This window comes from Uloborus diversus, chromosome 3 (genome assembly GCF_026930045.1).
Source record: "Uloborus diversus isolate 005 chromosome 3, Udiv.v.3.1, whole genome shotgun sequence".
In the NCBI taxonomy this organism is placed as follows: Eukaryota; Metazoa; Arthropoda; class Arachnida; order Araneae; family Uloboridae; genus Uloborus; species Uloborus diversus.
The window spans coordinates 47,568,847-47,581,690 of record NC_072733.1 but is presented as its reverse complement, the minus strand read 5'-3'; the positions used below and the strand labels follow the sequence as shown (position 1 = coordinate 47,581,690).

At 29.8% G+C, this 12,844-nt stretch overlaps 1 protein-coding gene across 1 annotated transcript in view; it reads left to right on the top strand.

The window, feature by feature from the left end:
- The window catches only part of LOC129218499 (glypican-5-like), a 198,614-nt gene that overhangs the window by 61,260 nt on the left and 124,510 nt on the right, over window positions 1-12,844 (top strand). The window contains exon 3 of the mRNA XM_054852784.1: window positions 8,824-9,518. Coding sequence (XP_054708759.1) covers window positions 8,824-9,518 — 695 coding nt within the window. The remainder of the gene's footprint in view (window positions 1-8,823; window positions 9,519-12,844) is intronic.

Here is a 12,844-nt window from a genome sequence, read left to right as displayed (position 1 = left end):
ATGCAGTCCCCATATAATGTTACAATGTAAAAACATTCCGAAAAATGATATCTTTGTAAGCATATCTATGGCATCTGCATAATGGCTATCACCATTGAAACAAGTTTAAAGCCATTCTGTTCCAGCTTAAGTATGATTGATGTGCTGTTCAGCCTATCTTAATCATTCATTTCGCTCCCCATATCAGTGACTGATGTTATGACATCACTGCATTACGTGAATAATCAGTATCAATAATCCTAGCTTCATTTCCATAAATCTGTTTCCGGAATCAGTGCTGCAGTACTAATACTTTCAATATTTTAATCGCCAAAAGCTTCTTATCGCAGATATAGTCGTAAATACATGATTTTTCTTTCTAATATAAGAAATAATACTTGAGAATTACTTTTTCATATTTACGATAGCTTATTATTTAGATTGCATCTTAATGATGGCTTGGGCTTTTCAATTTAGATTAACTTACTTTGTAATGCAGATTAAAAGCATTTGGGGATTTAATGATGTGCTTTATTTACAATTTGCTGATGAGGTTTTTAGACCAACAAAAGTTAAGGGCATGAATTTTATTGTGGATAAATGATATCACGTGGGAATTTAGTCAGAATAATTTATTGTATCGTTGTTTATGAAGAAATTTGTGCATAAAGTATTGTGATGTGAGTAGCTGAAGATTTAGGAGAATCCACTTTTAGTTTGTAACGAGGATTGAATGCATTGCTTGGGAATGTAATGATGTGTTTTTAGACCAATTTTCTGATTGGGTTTTTAGACCAACAAGTGTTAAATACGGTAATTTTATAGTGGATAAATGGTATCGCTAGGGAATTTAGTGAGAGTAATTTATTCGCTAACTGTTGATGAAGAACTTTTTGCATGAAGTGTTGTGATGTGTTGATAAAGCTTAAGGAGAACCCACTTTTACTTTGTCATGGGGATTAAAGTTAGTGTTTGGGAATTTAATGATGTGCTTTATTTACAATTTGCTGATGAGATTTTTAGGCCAACAAAAGGGATGTACGTAGATTTTATTGTGGATAAATGGTATCGCTTGGGAATTTATTGAGAATAATTTATTTGCGAGCTGTTGATGAAGAGATTTATGCATGTAGTGCTGTGATGTGTGTTGATGAAGATGGAGGAGATTTCACTTTTATTTTGTAACGAGGATTAAAGGTATTGCTTGGGAATGTAATGATGTACTTCATTTACACTTTGCTGATGAATAGATTTCTAGACAAATAAGGGTTGAGTATACGTATTTTATTGTTGAGTAATGTTCTTACATTTGTTGACTTCATCATAGAGCATATTATTTGAGTACTATATATATTTTTAATGGACTGCTGCCTCGTTTAGGAAGCCTCCTTGAAAAGGATTCTTTAAGAAAGTTATTTGAATAACTTTTAACAAATAAATCGCCATGGTCATAGATTAGGTCTAAGCAATTTTAAAAGTAAAATATCATTTTAAACATAAGAAACGTAAGAAAACTTAGTTCAAACATTTTTTATAAAATCAAAATGCAGGAAAACTATAAATATTTAAACAAAAACCGGAATTCAGTGCATATCCAAATGCTAAATTAGAGTATTGAGTTTTTTTTTTGAAAAATTATGCTTCAAGGGTTCCCAATTGTCAAAAATATCAAAGACAATTTGCTTAAAGCCTTCGGTGATCCTTTGATATGTAAGATGATGCTTAGATTTTTTAAACTCAAGAGTGAGTCGTATCAGGAATAAAATTAATAGTAAAAATAAAATTGATAATTATGCTAAAATTTAGCAAAGAAGAAATGATAGCATCACATCGTGAAACTGGACTCGAATGACATGCACAACTGTACTTAATTCTGGGTTTGATATAATGTTTTCATTTCTCAATAAGTTTAGAGTATTCAAATTAAAGTAAAAAAACATTGCATCAATCTTGTTTTTAAATTTTATTCGTGACATATTTGGAATTTCGTGTTAGCTCATTCATTTTTTTTTTCATTCTTATTTTCGTACTTCATTGGATCCTACATTTTATTGAATTCATCTTTTAATTTATAAATTACATTTCTATTTGATACTAGAGAAACAACTGTACGATAAGCCTTTTACAGACAACAGTCATCTGAAAGTTTACATAAAAATGTTTTTTTTTTTAGTGAAAGAGATATTTTTAGAACGTTCAAGTTATTCAAATAGTTATTAAAAATACCAAAAACATAAATAAATAAAAATAAAAGCGATTCAATAACATTTGAACGTTTTTTGATCTCATTATTAATAATATATATATTATTTGCTTTAAAATTAAATTAAACTAGGACTTGTTAAATTAATCAAACTTTTTAATTTATTACACATACAGCGTTTGTTAAATAATTGCACACTTAACATTTTATATGAATTTTTACTTATTTTTTCCTGATAAAATGAAAACAACTCAAATAAAATTATTAAATACTTGATATAGGATCATCACAAAAATTAAGCAATAGGTGACTTTCTTAAAAAAATCATAAGAATTCATTTATTTTTAGAGGAAAAAAATCTAGAAAAGTCCAAAATAACATAACTTCATATCTCTTTTCGAATAGCCGTAAAACTTCTTTCTAAGTAAAAAAAAAAAAAAAATATGGACCTTTGCAATGAATATATTGACCTTTCACAATGAATGAAAATTTCCTTTTTCAAATCTTGGTAAGCTCTTGATTAACGTGCAATTACAAAAGATTGAAGTATTGTCGGAAAATATCATGATAAGATTTTGTAAAATGTTGCACATGTGTGTGTCTGTATGTACATACAGTAAAACCTGTGAAGTTGACCACATTTGTAAGTTGACCACCTGTCTAAGTTGACCGCTTTTTTTTTTTTTGGGCACGGAATTAGCTCTTATCGTATAAATCAACTTCTGTAAGTTGACCACCTGTTTAAGTTGACCACTAAAGTAGTGCACCGTAAGTGGTCAACTTACACAGGTTTCACTGTATGTATTAACGTCCATTACCTAACTGAAGTAAATATTATTATCACAATGATTTATGATTTAATTTAATTTATTTAATTTGAATTTTTAATCTCCAAAACGCAATTAGTGAACTTACCAAAAGCACTAGCTGAAGCATTAACCTTCATACACGCTGGAATCGTAAAAGATTTCTTCTATGAAATGAAATTTTATAACCAATTGCTAATTATTAAATGTATTTTAATTAGAATAATTTTTTTTAAAAGATGTAAACAAAAATAGCTTAGTTAAAAAAAGTGCTTATCTGAGTTTTTTCGACAAATGCGTACAAAATTTTACAAAATTTCGTTTTTTTTTTTTTTTTTTTTTTTTTACCACACATCTTAAAAACAAGCTAACAAGATTACAAGTAAAGACGCCAATAAAGCCGCCAGAAATGTTTGCGAACTAGAGCGATTAAGGCCTACTACACACGACGCGGATAGTTGAATCAACTTTTCGAAAACATTGCCTATCAACTAGTTGATTCAGCCAAGTTGCGTCGTTTGAAAGAGGCCTAATAGACATCCCACTGTGTAATCATTTGAAAACGACACTAAAATAAAGACAAAAGTAAAATATATTTTAACATTTCAAACATTATTTTTGAATGAATCAAACCAAATTTTGAGCATGATTGAAGTACATTTTTTACTCGCTCTATACATTAAAATATGGTTAACGCAAAATCATGTGTAAAAGACTCATTGAACTTTAAATGCTCAAAGTATGGCTTTACTTCAATCGTAGAAAAAAAAATAAATAATCGAAATAAATTTAAAAAAATAATAATAAAAATGAGCGTTACGACTCAAATCAATCTTAAGTTAAAACAAGTAAGACTCAACTCAGCCGAAAAGTAAAACAAATATAATTTCAACTATAATAAACATTAGATTGAATTCACGAAACTTCAAAAAAAAAAAAAAAAAAAATTACGCCCAAATGTAACGGCAATTGAATTTGATCTGAAAGTAAATTACACTAGATCTGAAATTAAAAAAACATCTATATGAGAAACTAAGACATTCAAATGGATGTTTTTAAGAAGAGAAATTTCGTTTGTGTGAAAGTTATTGGAACGATTAAATTTTATACGAATTAAAATTTATTTTTTTGCTCCAAACTTTCAGGATATGAGTAAAAATTTCGAACTGTAGTTTATGTGTTACCTGTCATTATTATTATTTTATCTGAAACTTATTCTCTTAAGTATGCTTTAAAACGGTAGACTAAACAAAAGACAGCCTGAATGCGGGGGAGGGGGAGTTTTCGTGTTCACAGAATCTAAAGAAACAAATTCCGTGTTGAAAACTATTTGGTGTTCATTAAAAACCACATAAACAAAACAAACGGTGAACTTTTTAAGGATATAACGAACATCATTTACTTCCAAATAAAATGAAAATTAGTTTCCCTCTATATTTCGTTAAACAAAACCGAGCAAAGAGAAAGAAAAAAATGACAGCGCAAAAAAGTTCCACTTTGTGCTTATAGAACTGCGCAACACTTCGTTAAACATCTATGATCCTAATTGGAAAGGGTGGAAATTCAGGGTTTGAGTGCGAAATCTATATCGGGATGCTTCTGTATCCTTGCCTTGAAATCAAACTTGGCGTCCAGCCACAATGCTTTCTAAACTGCATTCTCGCCAATCCTTTTCCCCCAACTTCAGTGTTACCGATAGTTTACTGAGTAAATATTTAGGCTTGTTAGCTTCTTGTTATTCATAGTTACTGCTGTGATATTCATGCCACTTTAAGTCTTGTTGACAGAAAGAAATAAACCGGTATACTTACGAACTTAAAGTGTTTCCCAGAACTAGCTTTTAAACATAACACTAATCATATGTCTTCTACGTGTTGATTGTTTTTACTTCTGCTAGAAACACGTGCTTCTTTGTGTTTTTAAATAAAATCATGAAGTAAATTGGATGGAAAAGTTTTAAACTGTAACACCGTTTTTAAAAGTAAATATTCGCGTTTGAAAGTGAATTTTCTACTAACTGAACTTTCTTTTAGATGTAGGTTCAGGGGCGCCCCAAGTTTAAGTTTTTGGGACGACCGTAACCCTCAATTTGCCGAAGGGAACTCCAAATTCTGCGAATGATGATAATTTTTGCCGAATGGAGCTAAAAATTTTGCCGAAAGATGATAATTTTTGCAGGATGGAACTAAAAATTTTGCATAATGATGACAACTTTGCCTAATCGTCAGACGAAATATGCCAAATGAAACTCCAAATTTGGTCGAATGATGATAAGTTTTCCGAATCGTCAGCCGAAATTGGCCAAATGATAATAATTTTGCGGAATCGCCGGACAAAATTTGCCGACAATGGAATTCTTTGGAAGATCACAGTAACCTCCCATCCGGGCACCCCTGTGCCCTGTGTGTGGTAGATCTACCAGAGAAACAAACACATCCCAGTGAATGACCAGTTCATGATTTGTTTTGAATAGTAAGATTCTAAAAGTTTTTTTGCAGAGAAATGGGAAAGAGTAAATTCCGTCAATGCAATTTCAAAAGGAAAACTGAAAGGTTTTATGTTTATGAACCTGTTCGAAATACTCATTTACTAGGTGGCAGCGCTCGTTTTCATTTAAAGTACAGAAAATACCTCAAGCAGTTAAATAAAAGTTCTTTCAGTTTTTTTTTTTTGGAATTACAAATATTAGTAAATCGATTTTAATGCCTCGCCTTAAAGGCTAGTTTTTATATAATAAATATCTAAAAGTGAAATTGTGCGTGAGTGTTCATTTACTGGTTAGACTCTCCTGCACCCTATCTACGTGCTATATTTTAGAAACAGGTGGATCTTGTATACGCTTTTCAGCTTCTTGTACATTAAGATGTCATAATCAAGAAAAATTTGGAACACTATGTTAGATGCATAGCAATTTAATTGGACCGACAAGTTTCTTTCTTTTTTTGCTTCAGAACTAAAGATATTTCCAATATTTAAGCTAAAACCTTATTTAAATATCATTTTTATTTATTTATTTATTTCGATAATCCACCATTTAATATAAAAGCCCTGGAAGGAAGGTCTGTATAAGCTCGTTTTTCTCAAGTTGATAGTTTCAAAAAAAAAAAAAAAAAAAGGAGAAAGAGAAATAAGTAAATCTTCTAACCAAGAAGGTTCTTTTTTAAACTTCAATGTCCGCTAAGCTTTTAGAAATGCTGCGTTTCCATCTTATATTACATCAAAATATACATTACACAAAACAAGAAAGCCATTTATTATTTTTTTTATTGTCATAACAACAGTAATTTCCATATCATTATCAAATCACAATAAAAACTTGAATCACTCGAAACGTTGAGAAACAATTAGTCAGAAAAAAAATCAATATTGAAAACATCAAACATTAAAATAAAAAACCCATTAAAATCGAATATCTTAAGGTTAAAAATACAGTTCATACTTCTAAAGCAAGATCAATGGCATTAAAGCTGTTTGATCTTTTTGAAAAGAACCCAAAAAACCATTCCTAATCCCTTTCGCCATCGCCGCATTTTATTTTTCTTCAACTTAAGCACTTGTTATCTTTTGATGCAAACAACTGAAACACTACTACCATTATCCTGAACGTGTAACGCGTGGCAAGTTGTCATACGTTGCGTGAAATGTAGCAGCTTGCTAAATCATTCATAGTCCGTACAGTTGAGTCAGCTTGCGCGTCCCGAGGAATAAGCTTTTTTTCTCCTCCGAGCACATGTCTCTGCTGTAGAAGTCCTTCTACAGTTCTTCCTTTATTTGGCGCCGATTGCGATCTTGCGATCGTGTGGCTGCGTGCGCTGTTTTGAAAAATTCCAAATTGAAAGACTTGGGGGAAAATCTTAGGATTAATTTTTGAACAAACTTGTTGAAAATAAATTTTAGGGATAATTTTCGTTAGAAATAGGGTAATGGGGGTGGGAGAGGGAGTAAAGTGTAGATAAGACAACTTACATTTTTACAAATTAAAAAATTGGAAATTTTTGAAAGCTAAAGTTCATAAAGAAAGGTCAATGTGTTTTATTACAAAACTTGCAAGGAAATATTTTTTATTCTCGGCCAAACGTTTGCGCTTTAAAAAAAAAAAAAAAAAAAGGTAGAAAAATTTCTCTAATTTTGCACGGAGGGAAAAATGAAAGTGAAAAATGAAATAACTTTTCAAAATAAATATTTTCTCTTTGATTATTAAAATCATTTTTTATCAAATCACTGAATAAATAAACGAGTAAACGAACGAATAAATAAACGAGTAAATCCTGAAACAATGAGCGAATGAATAGATAATGAAATTAATTATGCGTGAGAAAAATGATTGAGTGAATAAAATATTGAATGAATAAGAAAAAAGTGATTGAAATAATTAATTAGTGAGTTTAAAAGTGTAGAAATTTAATAAATGAATACGTATGTAGTTTAATACATAAAAGAATAAGCAAACGAAATGAATGATTTCACTTTACCCCACGTACACTTGACAAATTGTATTAAATGTTTGAAATCAAAACATGCCTATTATTACTAATAATATTGAATAAATAAAAACTGCTCCAGACATCAGTAGACTTCAATTAATATTTAACATATTATACTCAATTAATAAAATACATGTAATCATTTCATAATGAAAAACTTATTTTTGATAAGCCACAAAATATTACAAAATGGGAATGAAACTTTGAAAACTACTTGCATAATAGATATACCTCGATCTTTGGAGGAATTACATTTTTTACTGAAATCAACTGTATTTTTAAGAACATAGTTAATACATTACTAAATATGACGTACAGTCATAATGTAAAATCAGTTGGCCATTTCAGTTGGCCCGATATTTCACTTTACGCTACATTCTCCTACAATCTGACTCAAACTTAATGATTTTTTCTCGTAGGGCTTTTGCATTTACACATGAAACTTTGTTGTTATTTTCATTTTTGGAACTCAAAATTGCTTTGATCTCATTAACCATTGTTGAAAATAGTTTTACTCATCATGCAAGTTCTACCTAAAATATCAAACAGCAAAGTAAAGACAATGAAGAAAGTATTGCATAACACAAACTAACTAAAAGCACATATTTTTTTAAGAAACAGATGTTTTTGATGATTTTTCTTCTCTTCAAATTTTTACACACTGATAATAACTGATTGTCAAAAATAACGTAGTTCAGAGGGGCTGTTCAAGACATTCATTTTGCTTAGATTATTCTATCGTTCTTATTAAAAGACTTATGTTCGGATTATACTTACCTCGGCTTACCTCTATCGTTCTTATTAAAAGACTTATGTTCGGATTATACTTACCTCGGCACTAATTCAGTTAAATATTATTCCTTGACAGCCAAAAGAGTCACATATTGTGTACGTATAATATCGTATGCTGAGCAATAAACAATAAATAATCATGATTAGATAACCCTATGCTTACTAAAATCATTGGCTAATTCAAGCGAGTTATTTTGAGCTCGGTATTAATTGACAGTCGATATGAGTGAAGAATTTCACTGTCAGTAGTTAATGCAGCTAATGTCACAGCATTTTTTTTTTTTTTACATAACCTGACGGGATTATTCAGGCAGAAATTTATTAAATTAATAGCACGCCCACGATCATTCAAATCTAGTACTAAACATGATCCTGCTTTAATAAATTGCATTTTTGTGTATTTATTATGCAGTGATATTGTAGCAAAGAATATAGAATTACTTCTTTAGTAATAAATTAATGTTTAAGATGAGAGCATCAATTCAATTTTAAGAAACAACTATATTCTTTGATTTCTGCATAAGAAGTTCGGTAACTGTGTTTTTTTCTTTTTTTTTAGATACATTTCTGCAAATGGTACAGATTGCTGAAAACAGCACAAATGCTTTATTTGTGGATGTCTACAAATCTCTGGAAAGCCAAGCTCGGGTCCATCTCGGCCAACTATTTGCTGACATGTTGGCATACCTGAGTGGACAAGACGTGGACTTAGAAGAACGTGTTAATTCTTTCTTTGACTCTTTATTTCCTTTAGCCTATCAACATGCCATTAATGCCAATCCAAAAGACTTTAGCAATAACTATAAAGAGTGCTTGCGCAATGCCCAAATGGAAATCCAGCCCTTTGGAGATTTACCAGATAAGATATCTACCCAAATTACTCGATCCTTTGAAGCAGCAAGGACTTTTCTGGATGCTCTTCAATTAGGGGTCGAAGTCATCAACAGCACGGAGCATATGGATTTTGGACCTGATTGTAGAAAAGCATTAGTACGCCTCACCTATTGTCCGCAATGTCAGGGAATCTTAAACGCTAAGCCGTGTGCAGGCATGTGTCTCAATATAATCCGAGGCTGCTTGGCCAGTGTCTCCGAGTTGGATTCGTCTTGGAGTGAATATATTAGTGCTCTAGAGCGATTAACATCTGGAATGGTAGGCATCTACAACATCGAACAAGTTCTCCGTTCTTTGGACACAAAAATTTCAGAAACTGTTATGTTTGTCTCGGAAAACTCCGTTGAAGTCACAAAGCGGGTAAGTTTTTTTTTTATTTTACATCATATTTAATAACTATAAACAGGCATTTTTTAAACCTAATTCTGCTTCTGATATACATCGAACGATGAATGAAATAATTTCTTCTACCCCTTTTAACAAAATGTGGTTTAGTGCTCTATTATGGGAAGAATTGTTTGAAGCTTTAATTAAGAACCGTAATTAATGTAATTTATTTAGTCGGATTTTCTTCTCTAATAGAAGCACTTTTTTTTTATCTAAAAGTACTTTTGTTCTAGTGATTAAAACAGTTGATTAATTAGATTGATTAACAACACTTTCCAATCAGAATGGGGATGAGGGAGTATTTTTTTAAATACATATTCAGCATTGTTTAAATTAAAGAGAAAAATTTCATTTTTTCCATTGCGTTCAATTTGAAAAATTCTTGAAATGTTATTACATATCATAAACGTATTTTTATTTTAAATCCAAAGCAGAATTTTTATACATTTCTCAACACTTTATTTTCTGAAAGAGCGTGGTAGAAAACATGAAGTGCTATTTTTATTTATTAATTTCTTTATTTTTATTAATTTTCTTCAAAAATAAATAAATAAATAAATAAATAAGTAAATAAAATAAAATAAAAAGAAAGAAAAAAGAAAAAAAAATCAGTTGCTGATACATTTTTTCGCTTTTGCGCATGATCTTGCTCAGCATCGAAGTCTTTTCAGATTGCACCGATTCTCAGTACTTAAATTTTATGCCATCAGCAACTGTTTTATTTATTTAAGACAAATAAAATCCCTGAAACGTTGCATCTGTTGCCTTATGACGGTTAAAACAATGCATTTTAAGATAATTTAGAAATTGATTAGCTTTTGAAATAGGTAATGATTTTTGATGACAATCGCAATGAGATAAATTTTTCGCATACTTACTTAACTTACAGAAAGAAAATAATTGCAGCGTTTAAATTATATTAACACATAAACTAATACAAAATGGTATTCAAACATTTTTAGGCTCTTAGATTACACTTTTACAGTTTTACATGGATGACTACAGATTTTAACGAAAGAACTGGTACTAACCGACTTTATTATTACATAAATGTATATCAAAATTATATTCAAATTTATTTCAACTGTATAAAAAACATGCGTAACATCTAATAGAATTATGTATGTCTAAATAATTACTTAGATGCAAATAATTTGCTAGTTAAATGTCGCCTATCGGTTGGTTACTCTTTAGTTTCTCCAGCCTAATCGGCTAGCAATTTAAGACTTCTAATTTTTAATTTTAGAAAAGCTTATAAGTCACAGTTGCTAAGAAGTAATACATTTCATTTTCGAGGATTTTTGGAAAGGCAAAGTACTAATTAGAAGGTTTGAAAACCATTCTTCTTTGATCTGTGTGAAAGCAATCAAATGATGCTTTTTCCTTAATATTAATGAATTAGTTACTTTTAAGTAAACGCAGTTTTTGGCAAGAGAAAAGAAAAGAAAAGTAAATAACTAAAAATGATTCGAAAAAGATCGATCTTTAATTAATTAGAGCAAATCAGCGGATAAACTATGTAGCAAATTAGTCGTTGTGTCTAAATTTGAGCCTAAAATGAAGTATGCTAGATTTTTGCCAATATATTTCTTTGAAATACTTTAATATTTTGCATAACTAATAAAATAACGTAATGCTATTACTAACTAATTGTGTGAGTTTTATTTGCAAAATGTAAAAAAACAAAATGTTAGAAAATGTAGAAATACAAAATCTCAAGTTCAGGCAATTTATGAAGCTCAAAAGACATTTGTTTCTTTGTAGAACGTTGTTTGAAAAGACATCCGCAAAAATTAGTTACTCAAGATTTTTTTTTCTTTTAACAAAAATTGACATACATCAATAGCTTGATAGAGCTTTTAATGAGGAAAAAATCAAATGTATGAAAATACTTTAGATATTTTATCTCAATTTAAAAAGTTGTGACTTTGCAAATCTGTCCAATTCAAAAATATACTAATGTAATGAAATTATTTCTTTCTGGATTCTTAAATCAAATCTTTCTAAATATTTCAAATATTACTGAGCGAGTTTAGGACTGAAATTCTGCAACCCATTGTAGCTCAATTTTCTTGAAACGTTATCTACGACTACATCTTAAAGACTTTTATCAGACGGAACTTACGCTGTGTAAAAATTACGGCACTAAAGCACAATTTCCTTCAAAAAATTTCAGTATTTCGAAAAACTAATATTTGGTACATGGTTGTAAATACATATTTATTGATCTAGGCAAACACTAAAAAAAGGGGGGGGGGGCGGAGTATAAAGGTGTCGTTTCAGGTTTCAAGTGCTGTTCAAATAAAAAACGGCACATGTAAAACAAGTATACCAGTACTCACTTTTCCAATTCCAAACAATTATAGGTACTTGAGAATGTTTGTAGCTTTGAAAAATCATTTTCACGTACCAAAAGGATTAATAATAGCACGCTCTTTTCTTAAAAGACAGAGAAAAGTTTATGAAATTAAAATCATCAGTATCTTTAAAGTTGAATCGTTTTACGTGTATAAAGTTAAAAACCATCATTCGCTATACATTTTGGGACTATCTAAAATGAAATTGCAATTAAAAATAAGAACGAATTGATACATAAATCAAAGCAGCGCACATTTATGTAAAATAAGAAAAACCTTCTTAGGTTGAACTGTACCTTTCAGTGTTAAGGTTTAATTGATTTTATATTATCGCAAAAAATAATGTAAAACTTTTCTTAACTCTTGATGTTTCCAATTTTAACTAACTGATTGGGAAAGCATCCTAAATAGATCTTGTGTTCTGAATTTTAGTTAAGATAATTTTAGAATAAATAAAATTCTGAATTTATTTATTCTTAATTTTTTTTAGTTTAGTTGCAAAACGTTTGCTCTAGCTTCAGAAAATCTTACTTTTTTTTTCCTCATCCATAATTATTCAGAGTAAATAAAAGTTTGAAGTAGTATAAGCACTATATTATTGTTACTAGTACTAATACTACTATTATTTTTTTAATTTCTTTTTCTTTCGCAGACTATAAATTTCTCTTTTGCACAGTTTTCTTTTTTCTTTTTCAGAAGATAAATATTTCCGCATCCTAATGATTTTCTCTCTCTCTCTCTCTCTCTCTCTGCGGGTTATAAAATTTCTTTCATCTAATTACATTTTCTTTTACAAGCAATAAATATTTTCACATCCAATCGATTTTTCTTTCTTTCATTTTTTGTGAAGGAAATAAATGTTACATTTAAAATATTTGGCTAGGATAGTTTGGTAACACTTTTAGTTTAAATGTTTTAACTAAAAACAATATTGTCTATTAT